This window comes from Myotis yumanensis, unplaced genomic scaffold, assembly GCF_028538775.1.
Source record: "Myotis yumanensis isolate MYYU_CA2020_CCGP unplaced genomic scaffold, mMyoYum1.0.hap1 SCAF_18, whole genome shotgun sequence".
Taxonomy (NCBI): domain Eukaryota; kingdom Metazoa; phylum Chordata; class Mammalia; order Chiroptera; family Vespertilionidae; genus Myotis; species Myotis yumanensis.
In genome coordinates this window covers 38646007-38671940 of record NW_027223769.1, presented here as the reverse complement: position 1 = coordinate 38671940, position 25934 = coordinate 38646007, and the positions used below count along the sequence as shown (strand labels likewise).

General features: G+C 62.6%; 1 protein-coding gene across 2 annotated transcripts in view; it reads right to left on the bottom strand.

The window, feature by feature from the left end:
- ZNF423 (zinc finger protein 423) overlaps positions 1–25934 on the bottom strand; it is a 226990-nt gene that overhangs the window by 71369 nt on the left and 129687 nt on the right. For both annotated transcript variants that reach the window (XM_070398325.1, XM_070398326.1), the window contains 2 exons: positions 21570–24796; positions 16951–17035 (listed from right to left, as the gene is read on the bottom strand). In XM_070398325.1, the coding sequence (XP_070254426.1) occupies positions 16951–17035; positions 21570–24796 (3312 nt within the window). The remainder of the gene's footprint in view (positions 1–16950; positions 17036–21569; positions 24797–25934) is intronic.

Here is a 25934-nt window from a genome sequence, read left to right as displayed (position 1 = left end):
TTATTTGGCCCATGTTAGCCTTTGAGTTTGACCTGCTTGCTCTACACCCTCCGTGGCTCCCCGAGTGGGTTAAACCCCACCCCAGCCGGTCTCATCAGAGCCAAAGTGCGCCATCCCTCCGGGCATCTCAGGGGACTTCTCCATCCTCCACTGTCCCTGCCCCGTGCCCATGCGCGCTCCGGCATCTCATCACCAATGGCTTTTAACGTGAGACGCTTTCCGCAGCTGCACTGCCCCCCTGAAAGCTCCCGGGGGGCAGACAGGGATCCTACTCCTTTCCTTGTCTTCCTGGATCCACAGCCAGGACAGAAACTCAGGGACCGCATTTGACAGACAAGTGCGCCCCCTCCGCCTGCCACCGTGGCAGACATTGCCAATCAAGGGCCTATCTGCTCGCCCCGTGAGGAACGGTCAGCTCCTGGAACTTGGTGGCTCCTGCATCTTCCCGGGCGCTGCTCCCCATCAGGAATGGAAGGAAGGAGCTGGGAAATGCCGGGGTGCCCGATGAAGCCCCCTTTTCTTTTCTTTTTTTCCCAAATATATTTTCATTGATTTCAGAGAGGAAGGGAGAGGAAGAGAGATAGAAACATCCATGATGAGAGAGAATCATGGATCGGCTGCCTCCTGCACGCCCCCCACTGGGGATGGAGCCTGCAACCCGGGCCTGTGCCCTGACCAGGAATCCAACTGTGACCTCCTGGGTCACAGGTCGACGCTGAACCACTGAGCCACACTGGCCGGGCGACGGACCCCCTTTCTGAGATCCTCCTGGGCCTTCCACTCCCCACAGCCGAGAGGCCACAGCGAATCAGGGGAACAAAAGGAATGCCCCCCCCTCCCATGTTGGGCGTCTCTTCCCAGGGCCCCCCAACCCCTCTCCCCCGGGTCCCCAAGATGTGCCCTCACCCCAGCTCCTGGACAGCCCCCCAACCAAAACCAGACAAAGGGAGAAGCCGGGAGTCAGGAGCCCTGGCGAGGCTCTGGCTGCCTTTCGTGTCCGTTCATCGACACCCTTCTCCCTCCGGCCGCCCGCTCCTCTCCGGCTAAGACGCGCCGCTCGGGACCTGATGGGGCATCGCTTCCCAAACGCCCAGAGCCCCGCACAGGTTTAGTGTCTAGCTGTGTGCGTTTTGCTCAGTATTAACATGTTCAATGGAGGACTTTGATTTTTTTTTTTTTTTTTTTACGCCAGAAGCTGGTGAATCTATGCTTCATAGCTCCAGATAAACCTTTGTTCTTCTGGGGCTGATCAGCTGGTGGAGCTGCGCGAGGAGCAGGGGAGGGAATTCGCAGGGGCTCAGCGGTTTCAAAAAGTCAAATTACCTCTGTGCCCGAGCAGGGCTGATCATTTAAATGAAAAAATATATATACAGGCGGCGCGCACAACACGGGCGCGGGCAGCACTTTTAATGAAGCCCAGTAGTGATGACACCGGCGCCCGGGACGCGGCGGTGGGATAATTACTTGGCGCCCACACAGCTGAGTTCCACAGACGCATTATTAACAGCGCGCTCCTCGCCGGCACGAGAGCGGGGCCGGGTGGCTCCGCGGACCCCGGCGCCGGCGCGAGGGAGTGTGTCCACAGAAGCTCAGCTAAGGCCCGGGACGTTCCAGCGACACCTGTGCGGGGAGGGAGGGGTGGGAGGGGCGGGCAGAGGGGATCTATATATATTTATATCTCTATGTGGGTCCACGTGGACGTGGCCGGGGATGTCAGCTTCCCCAGCACAATGTGCTTGGAGGAAGGCAGCCGGGAGAAGGATGGAGTCAGACCCATCGATTCCCCGCAGCAGATCCAGGAGGCGGCCCCGTGAAGAATGACGGAGGCAACCGGCCACTTCATCCTCCTGCAGCCGGGCCCCCCCATCGCCTGCAGCCCTGCGCTCGCCTGGCTGGGGCCTGCGGGCGGCGCCTCCCAACCTGAGCGGGAGCCCAGGTTACTGCGTGGCTGGGTGCCCCCCGCTTGGCACTGCCAGGCGCTGCCCCCTGCCCAGCCCCGGCTCCGCTCCCGAGCCAGGGTGCTCCCTCGGGCCACATCTTCAGGACGGCCAGACCTGGCCCGCTGCCGGCGAGGCCAAGGGTCTCGGGAGAGGGGTCAGACACGGATGCGTGGTCTTGCTCCCAGCTCACCCCGATTAAAGGCAGGACAAGGTCATTGCGTCGGAGCCACGCGGGGCCGGACGGACCCTGTCAGGCGAGCCTCTCTGTGTGGAAGTTACACGCCCATGACGGTCACGCTGACTTCCTGAGAGGTGCACCGTTCCGCATACACGTCAGACTTCGGTACAATGTATCTACCATGTTTTTAAAGCGGCGCCTATATGTGTAGGAACACGGGGTCCGGAGTGGCACGCCCGCCCCCCCTCAGGCTGCAGGTGACCGAGAGGAGCCGGCGGGGAGCCCCAAACCGAATTCCCACACTCTCCCCTCGGCTTCGGCTTCGCTGCCCCTGGAAGCGTCTGTTTCAAGGTGACCCTGCTTCAGGCGGACGCCCCCGTGGCCCCCCCCGCTCGCAGAACCGGGGGCCTCCCAGTAATTAACACCCGCCGCTGATGAGGCCCAGCTGGTAAACTGAAATGGTGCCAGCATCCGCCACGCGGCAACCTGGGCTCCCGCGGTGGGCACGCCGGCCCCCCGCCCCCCGCCATGGCCTCGCTGGCCACCGCCCCTGAGGACAAGGCAAGCATCACCCACGTGGCACGGATGTTCCCCGGGACGCGGTTTATATCAGTGGATAGAGCATCGGCCTGTGGACTGAAGGGTCCCGGGTTCCATCCCGGTCAAGGGCATGTACCTTGGTTGCCGGCACATCCCCAGTAGGGAGTGTGCAGGAGGCAGCTAATCGATGTTTCTCTCTCATCGATGTTTCTAACTCTCTGTCCCTCTCCCTTCCTCTCTGTAAAAAATCAATAAAATATATTTGGGAAAAAAAATAATAGTGACAAGCTAACGGCTCCCACAGGGAGCACCAAGCAGCCACTGAACGTGGTGGAGGAGAGGCGTGTGTGCGGACACGCGACACGATCACGCACGCGGCGGAGGGGACAGGTGACAAGACGGCCCCGACATTATAACCCCACGCAAGATGAGCACGCGTGTGGGGGGCGCAGCGTGTCCAGGCGTACGAAGGGGCAGGAATGGGGCCGAGGTCGGGCTGTCGGAGGTCAGGGCCCAGGGTGCCCCAGGGACCAGGAGGGGACACGAGATGGCAGTCTGGGCCCAGGTGGCCCCGGGTCAGGATCGGCGCTGCCGGCCTCCAGGTGGGAAAACTCAGGAGCTGATGCTATGACAGGGAAGCCGTTCTGCGTGCGAGTTACACGCCAGTCACGGTCAGAACAGTGCGAAGCCGGCCGGCGGGTCCGACACCCCCGGCAAAGGCGTGGCCTCCCCGTGGCCAGAGCCCGCCGGCCCACAAGGCCATCCCCTCCCCCCCACACACACCTCTTCTTGCTCATTTTGTATCACTTTCTAGCAGGTCGATCTTAACACCTCGATTTCCCAGTTCACACGCCCAGTTTCCCACGATGTCCGCCAACGGGGAGAGGTTAGCGGGTATCAGAGTAGAAACAGTTCCTGGGGGAGGAAGTCGGTCATCCAGGCGGATCAATCCTTTGCACCGCCCCCCCACCCCCACCCAAACCTACATCCTTTGCATCGGGATGGAGCTTCTTCTAGAGACCAGGGAGGCTGCGTGTGGAGTGAGCAGAAGGGGGACCCCTGGTGGCGGCTGCGGCCTCCCCGAGCCGGTCCCCAGTCCCCAGCCATCCATTCAGGCCCCAGAGGCAACCGGGGGCAGAACAAAAGCTCCGCAGTGAGCAGACTGCCCCCAGAGAGGTTGTGGGGGACGCCTGGCCCTGGGTCCAGCCCTGCCCCCCGCTGGGACCTCCTGGAGTCCCCCCAAGAAGTCCTGGGAAGACGTAGGATGGGCTCCTAGCACCTCCGCCAGGCCAGCTCCCTAACTCCCCCGACGTTCCCATCCAGGTCCCAGGTGCCACCTGCTCCAGGTTCTCCATCTAGAACCTGGAAAATCTAGGTCTGAGCCCCAGGCAGGTCCCAGGGAGGGGGCCGCCTTGGTCCTCCAAGAAGCCCCAAGCCCACCCTGCAGTGGCCCCTCGAAGAAGGCGGCTCCTTAGCGATTACCCAGCAAAACACGGGAGCCACCTCCTCCCGGGACGTTGCCAGGGGCTTTCGGCATGTCTCCCACCTGCCAGGCTCCCTCCCTCCCGGGCCTGCTGGAGGGCTGCAGAGCTCATCACAGGGCCCCCCACAGCGCCCCAGGGCCCCCCAAGGCGGCCCCCTCCCCTGCCGGAGATCAGGATGAAACTGTTGTCCTAGATGACGGGAGGGGGGTGGGGGGTGGGAGTGCGCCACGCCAGGAGGATAGAACCCCAAACCAAAACCACCGGCAGCACCAGGAGTCCTTGAAGAGCCGCTCCCCCAGGCTGCCTGCCCCTCAGCTTCGAGGTGGGGGCCCCTCAGGCACTGGCCTCCCCAGCAAGAGAAAGGACGCTCGCTCTCTGGATTCAGAGCCGAAAGCAGCCATCTCCCTCTCCCGGGTTGCGCTGGGGCTGGGAGGCCGCCCCCTTGTCTCCGTCTGTATTAAAAATTCCACACTTCCCTTCCCTTTGGAGCCTCTGCCCACCTCCTCCCACCGCCTCCCGCCTCCCGCCTCCCTCCTCCCTCCTCCCTCCTCCCTCCTCCCTCCTGCGGAAAGTTTGGGGGAGAGAAGTGGCCACACATCTGCGTTAGCACAGCCGGCCATCTCTGCTGGGCAGCCTGGGCCTCACGGAGGAAGCGGCTGGCTCCTGGGGGGGTGCTCCCCTTCCTCTCTCTCAGACACGCACACACACACACACACACACAAAGAGAAATACAGACACACACACACACACACACACACTAAGAGAAATACAGACACACACACACGTGCAAACACACAGAGAAACAACCCCACTGATCCACATATGCAGAATCAAATAAACACGCAAACCCGCAAACATCAAATCCACACACACACACACACACACACACGCACACAGACAGACACACACACACAGACGAGTGCAGAGACATGGAGGAAGACTCCCAGGCATGCAAATGTAGAGACACAAATGACACACAGACTCTCAAGCACACACACCACACACTCGAAACCAACCGCCCAGCTCACAGGCATCCCCTCCGACCGGCTGCAACTCGGAGCCTCGAGGGAGCGAGAGGCCGGGATCGGCTGGTTATTACAAGACGGGAGCGGTCAGCGGCCCCGGGCACCGGCTGAGGCCGGGCAGGGACTCCAGGACTCGGGGTGGCCTCTTTCTTGATAGGGTCCTAAGGCTCCTCCCGGTCCCAGCCCCGGCCTTTTGGGAGACCCGGACAGGACCCTCCCCACCCAGGCGGGAGGGCAGGGAGGGGTAGGGAGGCTGGGGGTTCTCCGGGGTCTCCCACTGCTGGTTTCCTTCCCAATGAGGGGGGGGTTTCCTGGCCACCCAGGCTCCAGGCGGGGGCTCATGCGGACACCACTCCTCGCTGGCTGCAGACAGAAGCTGAGAATCAAGGTCAAGTCTTTGTAAGCCAGGACCAAACAGACCTCCCAGCAGCCCCTGCTCCTGCCTGGGCCTAAATGTGACAACAGCGGCTTCATGCCTCCCCCCACCCCCTCACCCCCAGAGCCCATTCGACTTATATGGACGGCAGCTCTGATGCGTCCCAGTCCACTAGCGGGACTCAGATCTCAGGATTCTACTTAAAATACACTCTCCAGACCAGCGGTTCTCAACCTTCCTCATGCCGCGACCCTTTCATACAGCTCCTCATGTTGTGGTGACCCCCAACCATGAAATTATTTTTGTTGCTACTGCATACCTGTGATGTTGCTACTGTTACGAATCGTCATGTGAATATCTGATATGCAGGATGTATTTTCATTGTTCGCGACCCACAGGTTGAGAACCGCTGCTCTAGACCCTGGCCCGATAGCTCAACTGGTTGGAGCGTCATCCCGATACGCCAAGGTTGCGGGTTCGATCCCCAGTCAGGACACATACAAGAAGCAACCAATTGCCCTGACCGGTTTGGCTCAGTGGATAGAGCGTCGGCCTGTGGACTCAAGGGTCCCAGGTTTGATTCTGGTCAAGGGCATGTACCTTGGTTGCGGGCACGTACCCAGTAGGGAGTGTGCAGGAGGCAGCTGATCGGTGTTTCTCTCTCATCGATGTTTCTAACTCTCTATCCCTCTCCCTTCCTCTCAGTAAAAAATCAATAAAATATATATTAAAAAAAAGAAGCAACCAATTAAGGCAGCAATAAGTGGAACAGCAAATCAGTGTTTCTCAATTCAACACAATTTTTTTAAAAAAAATTACACTATCTACCAATATCCCGACCCGACAACAGGCTAACAAAATATTAATTTTTGTACCTGATTGGCTCACAACCAGTAAATTAGGGAACAGACGCTAAAACGGAACCGGGTTCCGCTAACCTTGACCCATCCACCGAAATAGCACCGAACTTTGATACCACGCTCGCTTCCCGGAAAGTAAACAGATCAATCCTCTTTGCAAACCTCTATAGCATCTCGTCAATATTTTTTTATTACAGCTGAGAAGGGATAAATATTTTATTATAAACCAAAAGGCCTAAAATAAACAGTTTGGTAAACAGTTATTACGTTACAAGGAAAAACATCTGTGGCAACTGCTTTCCATGTAATTATTCGTGCGAGCTCACATTAGCGCTCGACGTGAATTTCTTTGGCACTAATGTTTCACTTGTTCTAAATCTTCCTCCTTGTTGCTATTATTAAAATCTTAAAAAGGTGCCAAATCTTAAATGAAGGAAAAAAAATGATTCACTAGAAATTATTCATATCACAGTGAGCCGCTACGAAGCCTGGCAGGGGTGCAGTATTTTCGGTGAAATTAACATAAAATATACAACTGCAAATTATCCAGGAAATAGCTACGTTCTTTACGGCATGCTTTTACATTCGGAAAAAAATGTTCGCACAACAGCCGCAGACAGCTCCATTCCCGCAAGTTTTAAAGGGAAAGTGATAGATTTGTCAAGAGCAGCCGGGGCTAACAAATACGATCGCCCGTGGGTGGATCGGCTGGCCGGAGGTAATTATCACAGACGACCCCAGAAACCCCGAAAAGGCAAGAAAAACAGCCCGAAGCCTTCTGGCCCCCCGCCTTCCAGAGAACGCCTCTCCTCCCTCGCCTCTCCCAGGCCTCGCGCCTTCCCCTAAACACAAGAAAAACCGTAGCACCGTGGAAAATGCAAATCTCGCTGTAAATATTTTATAAAATTGTTGCATACATCCCAAAAGCTATAGGTCTTAATTGAGAGCAGGCGATTTTTCTAGTCAATATATGGAAATGGAAAAATGCTAATTTGTGTTTTTCTCCTTATGGAAAAAAAAAAAAAAACCCTGGAGAACAGCAAGGCACAAATGCACTCATTTTAATATTATAAATAGAATTTGGCTCCCTCCTCACCATCCCCACAGCCCGGCTTTTATCTCCCGGGGCCTCAGGAGGAGCCCTGAGAAGCACTTTCGCAGCGCCAGGCCGGGAAGGTGACCTCCACGGACCGCAGGAGGATGGTGAGGAGGGGGGCGGGGGGGGCATCAGGCAGAGAGCTGGGTGGCCCTCCCCCACCATCTGCACCCCCCCCTCCCCGGGCACTGGCAGGCGGGAGGCCACGGGCCAGCAGGCACTGCCCAGCGTTCTGCTCCCCCTAGGCCAGAAGCAAGAAGGAAAGGGGCGCCTGGGCTGTGGGGCTCCTCTCTCCCCGTGGGGCTGCCTGGGCCTCCTGCTCTAGCTGAGGGTCTCGGGGCTCCCTCGGGGCAGGAGAGGTGTCTTGGGGGCCATCCCTGCAGCAGCCGTGATGAACGGAGGGCTGGCAGGATGGCGAGTGGCGAATGCCTGTTTCCAAAGTCCAGATGGAAATCCAGGTCTCTGCCACTGATCCCGGGAGCCTCCCATGAAGGGGACCCCTGCTCCCTTGTGAGCCTGCAGCCCCCACATCCCATCAGGAACAAGGACGCTCCCACCCAGGGCCGCACTGTCCGCCCCGCCGGCCACGGGCCACAGCCCTTGAGATGGGGCTGGTCCAAGCAGAGATGGGCGGTCTGCAAATTACACATCGGATGGCCCGGCCGGCGGGGCTCAGTGGTTGAGCGTCGACCTATGAACCAGGAGGTCACGGTTCGATTCCCGGTCAGGGCAAATGCCCGGATGGTGGGTTCCATCCCCAGTGTGGGGCGTGCAGGAGGCAGGCGATCGATGATTCTCTCTCATCATTGATGTTTCTCTCCCTCCCCCTCTCCTTTCCTCTCTGAAATCAATAAGAATATGTACACACACACACACACACACACCGGATTTTGCAGGCTTAGTATGAGAAAAAAAAGGCAAAAAAATTCTCCTCATCACTTTCCAGTTGATTACATGGTACAACCAGTGACTTGGACGTTCGGAGTTGAATAAAAACATGTATAGCATGTTCCCTCGGGCTTGTCTCCAGTGCGGCTGGTACCATATGTAAGTCACACGCGTGGCTGCGATCGCATTCCTGGACAGTGCGCCCTGGACTGTGCCTGGTTGGCGCGGAAAGCCTGCGTTGTGGTCACGCGTAGGAGCGCGGCTCTCCAGGCACCATGGGGCGGGGGGGGACAGGTCTGGCGCTGAGATCCCGATCTCTGTGGGACTCCAAGTCTGGGGTCTCAGGACCCCCAAAATCTGGGCACCTGCAATTCTGAGACCCACTAGGATGCTCAGAGTCCATGACAGCGCCGCCCAGCGTGTCACGCAGGCTTTGAACCACACTCAGGAAGACGCCCAAAAACAAGCCAGCAGAACCGAGAGCTCCCAAGCGAGCCTGGGCTTCTAAATTCTGGGCCAGGTGGACACCGTCCTGGGCCTCTACTCGGCCTCCGTTCTCCAAGTTGAGGAGGGACGCGAGAGGCCCCCGGGGCAGGGGAGTCGAAGCCGGGCCTGGGACCGGAGCAGGAGCCGGTGAGCCGCGGCCCGGCGTGCCCCAGGCGGGAGTGGGAAGGGACCGGCGCGTTGATTACCCGCCAGCGCGGAGATTGACGGCGGCCGCCTTCGCCCACACTGAGCCATTAGCTGGTAATGGCCCCGAAGGCTCCCTCGGCCGCAGACCCGGCCGGCGCGCGGCTCCGACACCGAGGATACTAATGACGGCCACGTTCCCGAAATAAATCATCATCGCTCAGGAGGGGCTGCGGCCGGCCCGCGCTCCCGGCTTCATTTCAGGATGTCTCCTAGTGCTCAGCGGCCTGGGCCGGGGTCCTCGCGTGGACGTGAAATCCACGAATTTCTCCGCATCGGTGTTTACAGAAAAAGGGAAGAAGGAAGGGAACGAGGAAGGGGGTGTATTCTTGCAGGGCCACATGGGTGGGATTTGGAGGCTGGGCCTACAGCCCCGTGTGAGATCCCTCGGGCGGAAGTGGCCACCGGAAACACCCGGAACAGGCAGCTGGAAAGTGTGTCCAGTGAACACCGCCCTGTAGGCAGTGGCTCCGTGGATGAGGGGCTCCGCGACCACAGGGGGCGGTGTGGCACGTAGTTGAGCACACGTGTCCGCCGCCAGCCCACCTGGGTCCTGACCCTGCTCTGACCCCTTCCTGCCGAGCAGGTATCCCCTCCGCTGCGGTCCTCAATGTTTCCATCCATAAAATGGGAGAATAGTTTGTCCCTGGAGGGTTGATGTGAGAATTACGTGGGACAGTCCCCGTGGCAGGGCCTGGCACGTGGGGGGAGGATGGGCTGGAATCTGGCCTCTGCCGCCCCGCTGCTCCTTCCCTACAGATGCTCCAGTGCTCTGTACAGACATCAACCCAGGGGCCTGTCCAGGGAACCGGGAGCCGCCTCCGCCTTCTCGGAGGGGCCAGGAGCCAGGGTCTCACTCCTTGAGACACCTGGGGGCTCTCCCAGGCCCCAACCGGCTTTCTTCTCCCTCCTTGCAGTCCCCTCCCCTGGCACTCAACTCGCCTGGAGCCCTCACTCTGCAACCTCAGGATGACCATGGGGTCTTGGACGAGCTCCGAATCCACTCGGATCCTGGCGGCAGGTCCCACACACGCAGTTGGAGCCGAATTACTGTTTGGGTGGGATGGACTTTCCCGCTTCCTGTCCTGCACTAGAGATGCTCTGTTCCAAAGTGCTCTGCAGGGGCCCCCCAAATAATAGAGAGAGGGGGGAGGGCCCAGAGTCCGGGGCCTCGCCGCCTCCTCCAGGAAGCCCTCCCGGACTTCTCCAGGCACCTGTCTGAGCACTCCCTGAACACCGCTCTCTCTGACAACCAATCCCACCAGCGCCACTGCCAGGCCCTTGGAGGCAGGGTCTGACGAGGACTTGCTCACCACCCCCTCTCCCCTGCAGCAGGGGGCACACAGCTGGGCACCGGGAGCTTATCATGATGGAAGATGCCCGGAATACCCGCAGCCCCGGCTGGGGACTGGGGGACGGAGGACAGGAGGGGTGGTGCAGGGCCAGAAGGGCCAGCGGCAGGTCACAGAGGGCAGTGAGGTTCGGGCGAGTGGCAGGTTCGGCAGAAACGTCTACCCCTCGCGGCCTCCCCCAGGTGCCACCTGCCCAGGAAAGCAAGGCCGGGGCCGGAGGCTCGGCGGGCTGGTGCGGACCCGATTCCTTCTCCGGGCCCCGTGCTTGCAGCAGGCAGGACAGCTCCTGCCGGTTGGAAACCAGGTCAGGGAAAGCGGGCTCGTGCTTCCGGCAGGGGTGAGCGCGCCTCCCGGGAAGGGCTCCGCTCAAGGCTCCAAACCGAGCAGGAGAGACAAGTGGGAGCCGAGCCTCGTTCCCTCGGTGGCCCCGCAGCTGCCAAAATTACTGACAAACTGACCTACAAAGCGAGTTTCTATTTTACGCGCAAACCCCAAAGGTTAGCAGCGGAGCCGCCGGCGGGCGCGCGGCACGGAGGAGCGGAAGCGGCCCCAGCAGCGCCCGCACGGAGCCCGGCACCTCGGTTCCGCGGAGGAACGTGTCCCTGAAACGCCAAGGAGAAAGGGGGGGTGGGAGGGGAGGCCCCAGCGCCCGGGCGGAGGGAGAATCTGCACCCGCAGAGGCGGGGCGGGTCCGGGGGCTCCGGGTCCCGCCGCTGGCAGGGTCTGGCTGAGGGACCCCCGGGAGGCAGCGCCTCATGTAGACGGTGTGCATGGCGCCCCCTGGAGTTGTGCAGCCCACGACCTGCAGAAGCACACCCCACACAGCCGAGTCCCCAGGGCTTCCTGCCAAAGAATCTTGCCTCTAAGCAGCACTGGTTTCCTGGGTGCGGGACGTGTGTGGCCGCACACGGGCCTGCATTAAGGGCCCTGAACTTGGCCTCATAGCTTGATCTTGGAAGTTTTTATTTTCTTTCTTTTAAAAAAAATTTTTTTTTTATTTCAGAGAGAGAGAGAGAGAGAAACATCAATGACGAGAGAGAATCATGGATGGGCTGCCTCCTGCACGCCTCCTACTGGGGATCAAGCCCGCCACCCGGGCCTGTGCCCTTGACCGGGAATTGAACCGTGACCTTCTGGTTCATAGGTCGACACTCAACCACCGAGCCACAGCGGCCGGCAGAAGTCTTTTTTTTCTTTCTTTCTTTCTTTTCTTTTTTTAAAAATATATTTTATTGATTTTTCGCAGAGAGGAAGGGAGAGGGATAGAGAGTTAGGAACATCGATGAGAGAGAAACATCGATCAGCTGCCTCCTGCACACCCCCACTGGGGATGTGCCCGCAACCCAGGTACATGCCCTTGACCGGAATCGAACCTGGGACCCCTCAGTCCACAGGCCGACGCTGTATCCACAGAGCCAAACCGGTGAGGGCGGAAGTCTTCGTTTTCTAACACAGGGCCCTGAATGGTCATTTCACACAAATGACGGAGAGGGTCCTCCCTCCATATCCGAGGGCACCGTGGCCACAGAGAGGAGGGGTAAGCAATCCATCACTGAGTAACTTACACAAAAGAGTAAGGAAGTACCCAGCCCCCACCCTCCCTCACCCTCCACGTCCTCCAGATGCGGGCCCACCCCTGAGGCTCGCCAGGAGCAGGGGCCGGGCGAGGGGAGCCCTGGGGATGGGCCAGGGCACAGGAGGGCCCGGTGCAGGAAGCAGCTTTTGATAGCAAGGCACCCGATGGAGACTAAAGGCCCTTGGGTTTTCTCATGTTATTCAGATGTCTGCGCAGCAAGATCCGGATGTGGGCAGAGGGCAAGTAGCAAAAAGCAGGTCAGAGAACACAGGCAGGCAGGCGGGCTGGCGGGCAGGAGACAGCCACTGTCGGCAACCCCCCGGCTGGGCCCCCACGCCCCTCATCGCTGACCCTCAACCCAGACACCAGCCGCCAGGGACATCACATCGGATCTGCCAGCGACTTGGGACAGAGCAGAGCGCCCGTCCATCCAGGGGACGAGCCTGTGGGTCCCAGAGGCCTGGAGATGGCCCAGCGGGCAGGTGGACGAACAGGTGTCCATTTTCCGTTCACTGCCTGATAGGCCACCCGCCGTGCGACAAAGGACAGAGGTGCTGACGACAAAACTTTCCGACGGTCCAGTGCCCAGAACAGGAGGCACAAAGGGTCCCCCTGAACGGTGTTTCCTCGCCGCTACCCGGTGACGGGGTGACCAAGAGAAACACCAGCACCACCCCGAGCCCGCGTCCTCCCCACGGCGCGATGAGAAGGAGCAGGGGCTGGTGGGGGCCATGCACTCTGAGTGGGCGAGGCCCGGGCTGTGCTCACAGTTGGCACCCCGAGCCCCGGGGCGGTGAAGGGGGAAGGCGACTGCCCTCTTGAGGGAGGAGGGGTGTAGAGAGGAGGGAAGAGCTGGATACAGGCTCCCTGCACAGCTCAGGATCTGACAGGGCGGCTCCTGAATCCGCACCGAACTCCGAGGGGAGAGGGGGCTCTCCAGGTGGCACGGGGAGGGGCTCCTTGGAGACTTAGAAGGCAGAAAAGCGCTCTCTCTCTCTCTCTCACACACACACACACACACACATACACATGCACACATGCATACACACATGCAAACACATGCGCGCACACACATATACACACACAAAAACACACACATAAATAGACACACTTATACACACACATAAACACGCACACACCCTGAGCAGACCCGCCCCAGGTGGACCAGGGCCCATCATGCTGCCAAGAGAAGACAGACAAGGACCCCCGGCCCGGCCCGGCATGGAGGGGCGGCCTGAGCAGGGGGTCAGAGGCCGATCCACACGCCTCCGCCCCTTCACCGCCCACAGCAAAGCTCGGCCCTTCAGAGGCGCCGGGAAAGGGGTTGAGGGGACGGAGAAAGCACCGAACCCAGAATGACCGATGCCCCGGGAGGGCCCTTCCGCCGGCCCGAAGGCCCACACGGCTTTCCAGGGATGCAGCGGGCAGGCGCTCCTGACGAGGTTCCCGAGGCCGGGCCCTTCCCACCTGACCCTCCTCGGGTCCCCCAGGGCCCGCAGAGCCCTGAGCAAGGACACCAGGGCCCACGGCCGATCACTCCCTCCCTGGGGGGCCCACCCAGGTCACAGCAAGTTCATTCTTTCAAGGACACGTTCTCAGACCCCGAACCCAGCCGCTCATCCGACAGGGGCTGAGAGGAGAGATGTCCACAGGCGGACAGGGGGGCGGTGGCCGGTCTCCCCTGCAAATCTCTTCCTGGCGGTCTGAGGCCCCCCAGTGCCCTGGGAGGGCTGTACACGCCTCGCACATACATGTTCAACACACCAGGGCCAACTCCCTCTCCAGCCACCGGAGGGCCTGCCTCTGCCCAGCGCCCACAAGCCTCTCCTCAGCCCTTGCTCAAAGGCCCCGGGGAGCCCGGGGTGGCCATGCTCCCAGCATCTGGGGGGGGGCGGGAGCAATGGGGGGCTGATGGGAGGTGGGGACGGGCGGCTGGGCAGAGCCAGGCCACGTGGGCAAGAGGCCAGCCAGACAGAGCTGTGCGCTGTCCCAAATGTGTGAAGTGGCTGCAGGGGGGTCGGGGGGGGCCCTAAAAGCCGGGGGAAGCCCAGAGGGGAGAGGGATTCAAAGGAGACCCCAGTGCCAAGAAGATTTCAAAAGCCCCTCCCCCGTCTGTGAGCGCCACACCACTGCCCGGCCAGCTGCCGCCGGGGAGGGGTGTTGGGGACGCGTTTCCACGGCGACAGGTCCGTGTCCCCGAGTCATCGTAACTCCCGGCCGGAGGCTGCACAGCCACGGAGAGGCCGCGCTATAAACAGGCCCGTTTAGCGTCCCCCGGGGAGTCTCCGGCAGCCGGGCCCGCGGGGAGGCCTCTCAGACCCCAGGCCCCGGGTTTACGGGAAGGCCGCCTCGCTGCACAGGCCGCTCTGCCCGCCCAGTCCCCCTGGTGCCTGCCACCAGCTCCAGGCGGCCACGCTGGGCCCGGCCACTTAGCAGGGGAAGCTGTCCACAGGGAGCTGGGCCCCAACAGCTTTTACTGGAACTGCAGAGCCTCCTCCGCCCCCCGCCAGGGCCCCGGAGCCTGGCTCTCTTCCGTTCACACCTCCCACTGTCAGCCCCGCCACCTTCCCAGCCACCAGGGCCGACGAGGCACACGGCACAGCCAAATATAGTCGCTCACCTCCCTCCTCCCTGTCCCCAGCCCCCACCATCTCATGCCCTCACCCCTGGGCCAGCCCAGGCGGCCTCTGTCCTCTCCCAACCTCCTCGGCACGGCCGCCAGGCTGACAGCCCTGCAGCACGCGGCCACGTCCAGGCCACACCCTGCTCCAGAACCTTCCATGGCTCCCTAGTGCATAAGCCCAAGGTTGCACACGCAGGTGCCCACAGGGACCGGGTTGGGGACACAGAGCACCCCCTTCAAACACAGCAGGGACTGGTGGGGACTGGGACACACAGACCCAGCTGCTGCCGAGCCCCCACGACTGTGCCAAGTGGGGTCTCTCCCCCACAGGCCCTGGCGGGGGCCACACGGAGAAGAGAGCCCGGCTTTTTTTCCTTTTTAATACATTTTTATTGGTTTCAGAGAGCAAGGGAGAGGGAGAGAGAGAAGCATCAATGATGAGAGAGAATCATGGATCGGCTGCCTCCTGCACGCCCTCCATTGGGGATTGAGCAAGAAACCCAGGCAGGTGCCCTGACCGGGAATAGAAAAGTGACCTCCTGGTTCATAGGTCAACGCTCAACCACTGAGCCACATGGCTGGGCTCTTCCGGCTTTTATTCAGGCCCTGGCTCCTGGCGCTCCTGGCTGGGAGGAGGTGGGCGGGGCGGGCAGCCTCCTCTGGGAGGTGGAGGAGCGGCACCTGCACAGGGGGCCTGGCACACGAGGGCTCCGCCATGGCCCCTGCTACACCCTCACCCGACGTGACCGCCGCCCTTCGCTGCTCGGGGTCTGCTGTGGCGTCTTCTAGGGGACGCAGGAAGGGACAGGGACTGTGTCCCCTTCGCCCTCTAACGCCCACAGAGCCCATCCATCACTCGCTCGTAGCTGGTGCTCAGCCTATGTTCTTGGCTCAATCGAATGGGCGTGGCCAGGGGAGGGAGAGTTGGGGGGGGGGGGGGGCTGCAGGCTAGACCCAGAGGGCGCACAGCTCCCATGGGGTCACGTACCCAGGGCCTGCATGGTGAGACCTGCTAGTGTAGAAACGTCTCGCCTGGGGTGAAACCTCAGCTCTGAGACCACAGCTCCTTGCTGCCTGCTCCCCGGGCCTCTGGCTCCCCGGCCAGCAGACAGCACAGCAGAACAGGTGCGGGTGAGGGTCCCTGTCCCCCTCCAGGCGGGACCCTGACGCCCAGCCCCCCACTCACACACAGGCCCATCACTCCTCCTTTCACCTCACCCAACACCCTAGTCGAGAGGAAACCTCTCAGCCAGCCGGCGGGGCTCCGTGGTTGAGCATCGACCTATGAACCAGGAGGTCCTGGTTTGATTCCTGGTCAGGGTACAGGCCTGGGTTGCGGGCTCATCCCCAGTGAGGGGCATGCAGGAGGCAGCCGGTCCATGATTCCCTCTCATCGTGGATGTTTCTCTCTCTCCCTCTCCCTTCCTCTCTGAAATCAATTAACATATATTTTAAAAAATATTTTAAAAAGAGGAAGCCCTCGCCTGCCACCTGAAGACACCAGGCAGCTTTCAGGCTCCCCACCAAGGGGAGGCGAGGCGTCCGAGAGGGGGCGCCTCTGAAATCACTACGGGCCCATTAGCCGGGTGCGCCGGGCCACTCTCGCTCACAAGCAGAAGCGCGGGCGCCTGTCCAGGCCCACGCCTGCAGACACCCTCATCTGCACCTCCCGACACCCGGACGCGCTCTCGGCCGCCGTGACGGACGGGCGGTTTCCTTCCTCGACATAGGCAAGGGCTTTCAAACGGAGGAAATGAGAAAGCCGCCCGTCCCCCTGTCAGCCCAACTCTCCGGGCCCTGCCTGCCCGTCCTGGGCCCCTGGCGTGCCCTCACCTCGGGGGAGCCCCACCACACACAAGGTCAGGGTCAGCGCCTTCGGGGGACCCGCTCCTGGTCCCTGGGACGCTGGGCCCCTGCACCCACTGAGCACGGCGATGCTGGAGCGGGGGGTGGGGGACGGGGACCAGGGGCCAGACTCGCCCTGAGCACCGATGTGGTCACTCTCTCAGCCGCTGGGGCAGCATGCTGTCAGACAGCCACTTCGGAAAGTTGTCACACCCACCGAAGGCGAGCTGACTCCCAGCCGTGACCCACCCATCCAGCCCTCGAGACGGCCACTGGCCATTGAAAACGGCACACACACGTTCACCCCGATACCTACAGGGACGCTCACGGCAGCGCATGAATGGAAACAACTCAAACTGCAAGCTCCCCAGGTGCCCATGGCGAGCGGATGGATGGCGGTGTGGTCACGCGGTGGAATATTACACACCCGAGAAAAGGAGCCCTGTCCAGCCGGTGGGGCGGGCGCAGCCCCCTTACCGATCATGTGGTTGGCCACGTGGATCTGGATCTCGCGCTCGTTCTCGAAGGTCATCTGGCACTTGATGCACTGGTAGGTCTTTTTCTGTTTGGAAACCGAAACAGGAAGGAGTCAGACAGGCGGGAGGGAGGGGCGAGCAGAGGCAGGAGGTCCTGAGCCCCACTCGCTCGGGGTTCCCCGATGGCTCTGGTCCCCCCTGGGCTGTGTTCCTCCCGCCTGCTTCTGAACCAGCTCTGCAGCCCTGGAACGGGGTCGGGTTGCATCCAGAGCAGCGGCTCCCTGCGAGGCCTGCGGACCTGCCCCCTCCCACCGTCATGCGAGGAAGCTGAGGGAGGCTGCCCCGTGGGAGGGTGCGCCAGGCCATCCACCCATCCTCCACCTACCTGTCCTCTGACTCTTTACACATTCACCGCCCATCCTCCTCTTCACCCATTCATCTATCCATCTGTTCACCTACCTACTTACACACACACACACACACACACACACACACACACACGCCTCTATCCAGCCAGCCAGCCATCTCCACAGGATCGGACATGCACATGAGGACACACACCGACATGAACACACATATGTACACCCCATGCTCACCCTCACCCCAATCTCCAGTGACACACAAGCCCCCCTGACCACACCCCCACACCCCACACGACCACCAGCTCCCCACATCACAGGTGCACGGACACCACACCCTCCGCGGAGGGAAGACCACAAGCTCACGCAGGCTGACACGTCCAGTCTGGTCCCTAAACAGCTTCGGCACCCTCCCTGGAACCTGGTAGCCACACCCATCCTCTCCCCGTCCCGAGATGCACAGCAGCCTCTGGCCCCGTGAGCACAGCCCCACCCAGATCCACACCCCGTGACCATTCCTGCAGCCTCCTGTGCCCACGTGTGCACTCACACACAGGCATGCACACGCACACACACAGGCTCACCACACCACACCCGGGAAGGTACGCGTGGACCCAGCGGCCCGGCACAAAGACGGCCCCATGGCCTTGCCTGCGCGGCTGGGGCGCCCATGTCCGAGCAGAGGACACCAGCGGGGCTGCCGGTCCCCAGGCTGGGGGGACAAGCACAGGGAGAAGCAGGTGAGGTCTCTCTCTCTCTCTCTCTCTCTCTCTCTCTCTCTCCCTGATTTCCCGCTGCAACCTTGGCCTCCCCTTCCTCGCCCAACACCTCCTCTCGGTCTGTCTCCCCTTCTCCATCCCAGGAGACGCCCCCTCCTCCAGAGCCTCAGCCCCGCCGGGCGACAACCGCACACAGAGCTTGGCATTCAGAGCAGCTCCTCTGCCACCCGCCGCTTCCCCGGGGGGCGGGTAGGGTCCCAAGAGAAGCAACGCTGAGCCCCGGGGCCCGAGGCCGGGCCATCTCCCCAGCCTGGCCCTACGCAGCCACCGAGACCCCAGGCAGGAGAACATAGAGGGATGCGAACACGGGGTCAGGAGGGCAGGCGAGGGGAAGGACAGCAGAGCTGCTGAGGTCCAGGATGGCGGCCACAGCTCACATTTCTTGAGCACCTACTGTGTGCAGGCACTGTCTACTCGGAACGCTCACCACCGCCGCAAGCTCGCTGCAGGGAAGAGAACGTGGAGTTCCAAGAGGCTAAGCCACTGGGCCACAGCCCCGCGCCGGGTTCAGGCCCGGCAGGCTCCCTCCGGAGGCCCCTGTCCAAGCTGCCATCTGGGGCTCTAGGCCCCAGACCACTGAGGACGGCTCTGGTCCAGGTGGCAGGAAGCTGGTGTGGCCGGGGCGAGCCCTCTGATCGGGACGCCTGTTCCCGCTCTGGGAGGGCGTGGGAAAGCACCCCGTACCCCCGCGGCACCGTGGCCTGGAGTCAGGGTGATGCTGTTATTACCCATACACGGAGGGGGAGGCGGAAACCTCAATGCTTCACGCTCCAGCCAACAGCAGCCTCGGCCCCACGGGAACCCAGTCCTCCGAGAGCTGGTTGCTATGGATACGCTCCCGAGGGTCCCAGCCTGCCAGCCCCCAAGCCCCTGGCAGCCCCCAGAGTCTGCTCCTGCCTGCGTGAGTCCTGGGGGAGGAAGGGGGCGGAGGGGGGCGGCTGGCAGACAGCTGGGCCCCTGCCCCCGGGCGTGCCCAGGCAGGGGGCCAGGCCCCGGAGACGGCGCCCTCAGCGGGAAGGTGCCGGGCTTTGTCTCGCTCCTGTCTGCGCACGGCCCGTCTGCCCGGGCCTCGCGCTGGGATCGCCCGCTCACCTCCTCTCCCACAGGCCTGGCCGCAGGCAGGAAGGCCTGCCGGGCGCCGCCCACGGGGCCCCTCGGTCTGACCCGGCGCCGCCTCGCACAGCGGTGCGTCCTGGGGTCCACGGCGCCCCCTTTCTGGGCCTGGGTCCTCTCTCTGCCAAGGCGGAGGTCGCAGCAAGGCTCCCAGGTTGTTGCCATGGAAACAATATAAGAACCGATACCTACACAGTGGGGGCTTTAGGAAGCGGTACTGGATGTGGGGTCCAGGGCTGAGACAGGGAAGGAGGCGGCTCCAGCAGCCCCAGCGCATGGCGGGCAGTGCCAGAGGAAGGGATGGGGCCGGGTGCACCTGGGAGGGGGCAGAGCAGGGCCCAGCCGGAGCATGGGGGTGACCACCCCAGGCCCCGCCCCCACCGGCCTCGCCCGTCTTATAACCAGGATGGGCTCCGTGTGGGTCAAGCCGGGCCATGGCACCGCCTATCACCTGGCTCACGGCCCGTCTCCGCCTCTCGAAAGCGGGGGCTCGAGGCCCACTTCCTGACTGCCCTGAGCCCCCGTCTCCTCGTCTGTCCCGTGAGCTCTGGGAGCGCCGAATGGATGAAGCCGTGGGCATCCTCATCCCCACAGACGGAAAATGACAGGGGCGTCCGCCATGCGCTCTCCATCCTCGGAGCGAAACACAGCCCGGGGTTGAGGCACCACATTCAACCCCCAACGCGGAGCAGGCCCTGGCCCAGCAGAGCGGATACACACCCCGAGGGGCCCCCGGGGTCCGCTGTGGGGAAGGACGCTGCTGCTCTGACCGCTCTTGTTTCCGTTACCCGCTGGCCTGACCGGGAGGACAGAGGCCCAGAGCCTTCAAGTCACGGGTAGGGCCCTGGCCCGTTTGGCTCAGAGCATCAGCCTGCAGACGGAATACCCGTCAAGGGCACATATCTTGGTTGGGGTGCGTGCAGGAGGCAACCAATTGATGTGTCTCTCTCACATCAATGCTTCTCTCTTTCTGCCCCGCCTCCCTTCCACTCTCTAAATGTCAATGAAAACATATCCTCAAAAATAAAAAAGTCACAGGGGGAGAGGAGATGGTAATCCAGGCCCCTGACTTCAGGCCCAGGTGCTCCCAAGTCCTCCCACGCCGGCCGGCCAGCGCGCTGAGGCCGAGGACCGAGCTGGGCAGCAGTGGCCAGGAAGGGCCACGATCAGGACCTAGCTCGGGGAGCAGGGCCAGGGATCCCCCAAAGTGCCTCCCACTGCGGAGTCTGCCTTCCCTCTCTCCCGCCTCCTCATTCCCTCACCGGCTCCTCCCTCAGTGTCCCCGGGCCCAGGCCCCAGTTCTGAGCCCACAGCAAATATCCCTGTCTCCCCACAGGCTCCTGTGTCCAGGGGCCTCCCCTAAATCCCACCTCCCTGCCGGCGGCACCAACAGCGGCCTCCAGCGGGAGACACCCCTGAGGTGTCTTGGCACCGATCTGGGAACAAGACAACCTGAGTCCATGGGGATCCCAGCCCATCCTGTCTGACACCCGAGGGCCCTGCCGGCTCCAAACCCGCCATCAGTTGTCCCCTGGCCGCTGTGCCCAGAGCTCGTGTGGACCCTCCGGTAGCCCGGACGCCGCTGCCTCATTGAAACCCCTGGGTATGGGCCTGGGGCTCCCCTGGTCTGGGACCTCCCATGGCAGGGTCCTTTCTGACTCCTTGGCTGCTAGGCAACCAAACATAATGGATACTCAAGACAAATTTGATGAATAAATGAATCAATCAATCAATCAATCAATGGTTCGTTATTGATAACAGTAAGCGGGACCATTTCTAGGGCCTTCATGTACCAGCAACTGCACTAACTATACTGATGCTGCCGCGGATGGTACTGACCAGTGGTTAGAGCCAGCATGCCTGAGCCCTGAATGCCAGGCCCGGCCTCGATGGGGACATTACCTCCGTGAGTTGTCAAGACCCCTGGATCTAAAGCTGGGAAAGCAAGCGGCTTTCCCCTCGGGGCCACCCCGCCGGGAAGAAGCCCTCCCCATCCATCACAAGGATGATGGCGCCACACGATGGAGGGTTGGAGCGTGCCTTGTGCAACTGACGATGGGAACACGCACGGGAACACGCACTGCATCGGCCACTGCGCCGGCCCGTTCCCCGATGATGTCATGGGCCGACGTCACAGGCCCTCACAATTCATCAGACAAGACAATGACCCCCCTTTCCCAGCTCTTGGCAATGAGGCTCGGAGAGATCAATAATGTACGCGTGTCGCACCGCCGGAGGGGCCCTGGCAACACGGGGCTCATACTAAACCCACCTGCCCCCGGCTTGAGCAAGCTGCTCCTCGGGGCCACTGCAGAGCTCAGCGTGGGGGCCCCGAGGCGCCGGGGTCAGGCTCCGGCGGCCGCACTTACCCGGGGCACGGGGGACGTCTGGGTGCCTTTCCGGGGCCCGCTGGTCTCCGGCGTGAGGTCGCGGTGGTCCACCTGCATGTGGCTCTCCAGGTCCTCGGCGCTCTCGAACTTGACGCTGCACTCGGGGCAGCGGAGGCCGGCGCAGGGCCGGTCGGCGGGCTCAGGCGGGGCCAGGCCGCCCACCTGTCCGTTGGCACTGCGGGCCATGCAGCCGGCGCAGAGGCCGTAGGGCAGCCCGTTGACGTCGAGCTTCACCAGGTCCTGCTTGCTGCGGAACTCCTTGAGGCACAGCGCGCACTTGTAGAGCTTCTGCAGGCCCTGGCCGTTGGGGGAGGACGCGGCCGAGCTGCCCGCCAGCTTCTGCATGTGGAAGGTGCCGTGGATCTTGAGCTCGAGCGTGGAGGTGACCGTCTGCATGCAGACCACGCAGCGGAAGCCCGTGAGCGAGTTGCGCAGGTCGGGGTGCATCTGGCAGTGCTCGATGAACTCCTCCTCGCTCTGCAGCGGCAGCTTGCAGATGCGGCAGGTGCCCGTGTCCAGGCTCTTGCTGTGGGTCACCTTGTGCTCGGTGAGCGTGAGCAGCGAGGGGAAGCGCTCGCCGCAGATGGGGCACATGTAGTGCTTGGCGGGGCCCCGGTGCGTCTGCAGGTGCTCCCGGAGCCCGTTCTCCGAGAAGAAAGTCCGCGAGCACACGTTGCACTTGTGGCTGCCCTTGATGAACTCGGCCTTCTTGCGCGAGCCGTCGTCCTCGCCGGGCCGGATGTTGTGGTCCCGCAGCCGGTGGTTCTGCAGCAGCACCTCCATGGTGTAGGCCGCCCCGCAGATGTCGCAGCCGTACATGGGCTCCGAGGCGTCCACGTCGTCCTCGCTGGCCTCGTGGCTGTTGGGCGCCTCGGGGTTCTTGAGCAGCATGCCCTGCAGGTCGGCCGGCTCGGCCTTCTTGGCGGCGGAGGCGGCGGCGCCCGGGGGCACCCCGTTGGCCGTGCCGTTCTCGGCGGCAGCGTCGAAGACGCAGTGCTTCTCGCGCAGGTGCTTCTCCAGCAGGATGATGGCGTGGAAGGCCTTGCTGCAGAAGCGGCAGTTGTACTTCTTGCTGTGCGTGGTGATGTGGCACTGCAGCTCCACCTCGGTGCTGAAGGTCTCCCCGCAGAAGATGCACTTGTGCGCCTTGGCCGGGTTGCCCAGGTGGCTGTGCTTGACGTGCGCCTGCAGGTCGGCCTCCTTGCGGAAGTCCCAGTTGCAGGCCGTGCAGCGGTACATCTTCTTCTCGTTGCTGTGCTTCACCGCCAGGTGCACCTGGATGGACACCTTGGAGTCGAAGACCTCCTGGCACAGGGTGCAGTGGTAGAGCACGAAGGTGTGCATGTCCAGCAGGTGCTTCTGCAGGTCGTCCACGGAGGAGAACTGCTTGTCGCAGCTCTCGCACACGTAGTGGGTGGACGTGGTCATGTAGTGCACCGTCAGGTGCTGCAGCAGGGACTCCTGAGAGTCGAAGTCCTCCTTGCACTGGGGGCAGGCCTGCTTCCGCAGGAGCAGCTCCAGGTGCAGCTTCAGGTGCGTCTGGAAGCTCTCGAAGCTGGAGAACTTGAGGTCGCACTGGTTGCAGGGGTACTCGCCGTTGGAGATGGCGTCGGCGCTCAGCGCCAGCCGCTGCCGCTTCGGGGACGACACCTCCACGTCGGAGGAGACGGGGCTCTGCTCGGCCTTGGACTTCTTGCCGTGGGCCAGCGGGATGTTCTTGTGGTTCTCCTTGATGTGCTTGGTGAGCTTCAGGATGGAGCCGAAGATGGGGGAGTTGGTGCAGTAGGGGCAGGAGTAGACCTCCATGAAGGACTGCGCGGGCCGCGCCACAGGGGACTCGAGCTTGGCGCCGCCCACGCCGCAGTGGGCCTGCTGGATGTGCTCGGTGAGCGAGGACTCGGTCAGGAAGCCCATGGAGCACTGGTTGCAGAAGAAGGCGTTGCTGCCGTCCGCCGGGTTGGCGCCGGGGCCGCAGTGGGACACGCGGATGTGCTCCTGCAGGCTGTTGATGTCGGCGAACATCTCGGGGCAGTAGTTGCAGTGGAAGGCGGACAGGCCGCCGAAGGGCAGCGCGGGGGAGGCGTGGTTCTTGTGCAGCTTGAGCACGTGCTCGTTGAGCGTGTACAGCGTGGGCACGGCGTCCAGGCAGATCTGGCACGTGTGGCTCTGCTGCGGCTTGTCGGCGTGCATGGTCTTCAGGTGGATCTCCAGCACGGCCAGGCTGGGGAAGTCCCGCTTGGAGCAGTAGGGGCAGCTGTACGCCACCTTGGACCAGCCCTGCCCGTCCTCCCGCATCTTCTTGGAGCCCCGCAGCGGCTTCAGGGTGGAGTCCGGGGTGGAGCCGCGCTCCACGGAGGCGCTGGAGTCGGGCGTGGCGCTGCTCATGGAGGCCACGCTGCCCAGCACGGGGTCGGGGCTGGCGCTGTGGTTGCTGGAGTCGGGCTGCCGGTGGCTGTCCAGGTGGCAGTAGACGCCCTCCACGGAGGAGAACTGCTCGGGGCACATGGGGCACTTGTGCTTCTGGTGGGCGTGGGCCTGGTGGATGTGGGCCAGCAGCGCGCCCTCGTCGCCGAAGGCCTCGGGGCAGTGGATGCACTGCAGGTCGGCCTTCTCGGAGAGCTGTGGGTGGCGCGTGAGCACGTGCTTCTCCAGCGCCTCCGTCTGGCTGAAGGTGTCCTCGCAGTAGTCGCACATGAAGTCTTCCTTGCGGGCCTCCTTCTCGCACTTGGCCAGGTGCTCCTTGTTCTTCTTGTGCGCCTGCATGTGGCTCTGCAGCGAGCTGGTGGACGAGAAGCCGCGCTTGCACACCGAGCACTTGAAGGGCTTGCTGGAGCTGTGCGTCTTCAGGTGGATCTTGAGGTGGTCGCTGCGGGAGAAGGCGGCCTCGCACTCGTGGCAGTGGTACTTCTTGTCGCCCGTGTGCAGCTTGATGTGGCGGTCGCGGCTGCGCTTGTGCTTGAAGAGACGGCTGCAGTAGGTGCACTTGAACGGCAGCTTGTCGCTGTGGATCTGCTCGTGCCGCTTCAGGTAGCTCAGGCGGATGAAGGACTTGTCGCAGAACTGGCACGGGTACGGCAGGCCCGTGCCCCCTTCCTCCTCGCCCAGGCCCAGGTCGCAGCCATCCCCGATCATCTGCGTGGGGGACGCCACATCCTTGCTGGAGGGAGACGAGGCCACCCAGGAGAGCTGCGGGTCGTCGTCAGCATCTGCGGGGCAAGGGGGGGGGGGGGGCGAGGCGGAGAGCAGATTAGAGGCGATTCCCAGGGCGGCCGCGAGGCAAGGACAGAGCCAGCGTCTCCGCCGCGAGGCTGAGGCTTGCAGCTGGCCGGCCGGGGGCGGAGGGGGATGGGGGGCCGGAAGGCAGTGGCCATGAGGGCCCTCCAGCCCGCAGAGGGGGTGGCAGGGGGGCGGCGGCAGGAAATGGAGGGGCCGTGCCCTCCCCCTCGGCGACACCTGCCTGGGCCTCGATGGACAAGGTGCCCCCTCGCGAAGGGAGGTCTTGGCCCCTTCCCTGAGGGGGTGCAGGGCCGCTGGGACAGAGCCACCGGAAATGAGACAAGTTCCAGCGCCTGATGGAGACCCGGGGTGCCCTCCCTCCCACCCCCTGCCCTGGCGGGAAGCCCTCTCACTGGTCCGGGGGCATGGGCAACCCTTAGCGAGGAAACACGGCACATGCTCACGAACTGGGCTGTGCCACGTCATGGGGGATGGGGGACCCCCGAGGAAGCTGGGCGGCTCCGCCCGGTGGCAGACACACGTGAGGCGGGAAGTCGCAGGCATGTGGCATCGACACCAGGGCACACGCGGGAGCGGGCGGAGGCCACGGAGAAAGGTCTGTGGTTTCCAGCCCAAACCACTTTCAGGGGCTGTTTTCTTTGCTTCCCTTGACGCCACGGTCACCCAAGCCCAGGGGTGAGGAGGTGCCTGATGGTGACTGAGTAGAGGAGGGGCCAGGACCCAGGTGGCCACGGAGCTCAGAGCCCGTGGGCCCTTCAATCCCCTGGGGGGCGGGGCTCTCCTCACACAGAGGCCCCATGTGGCCCACCCTCCCGGGGGCCGGAGCCACCCCCACCTCCTCCCCTGCCCTTGCTGGCCCACCCACCCTCAGAGGAAAGGAGACAAACAAGGGACTGGCTGTTGCTGGGAGAACAAAGGCACACAGGACGCAGCACCTGGAGCCAGGGAGGGTCCCCAAGACGGGCAAGGAGGGCGTGCCAGGCTCAAGCGGCACCAGTGGATTTAAAACTTAATAATGAATGAAACGGACGTCAGGCTGCTCGCGCAGGGGAGAAGCAGCCACGGGCTCAGATTCGGCCGCACTGGCCTTGCTCTGCAACCCGGACC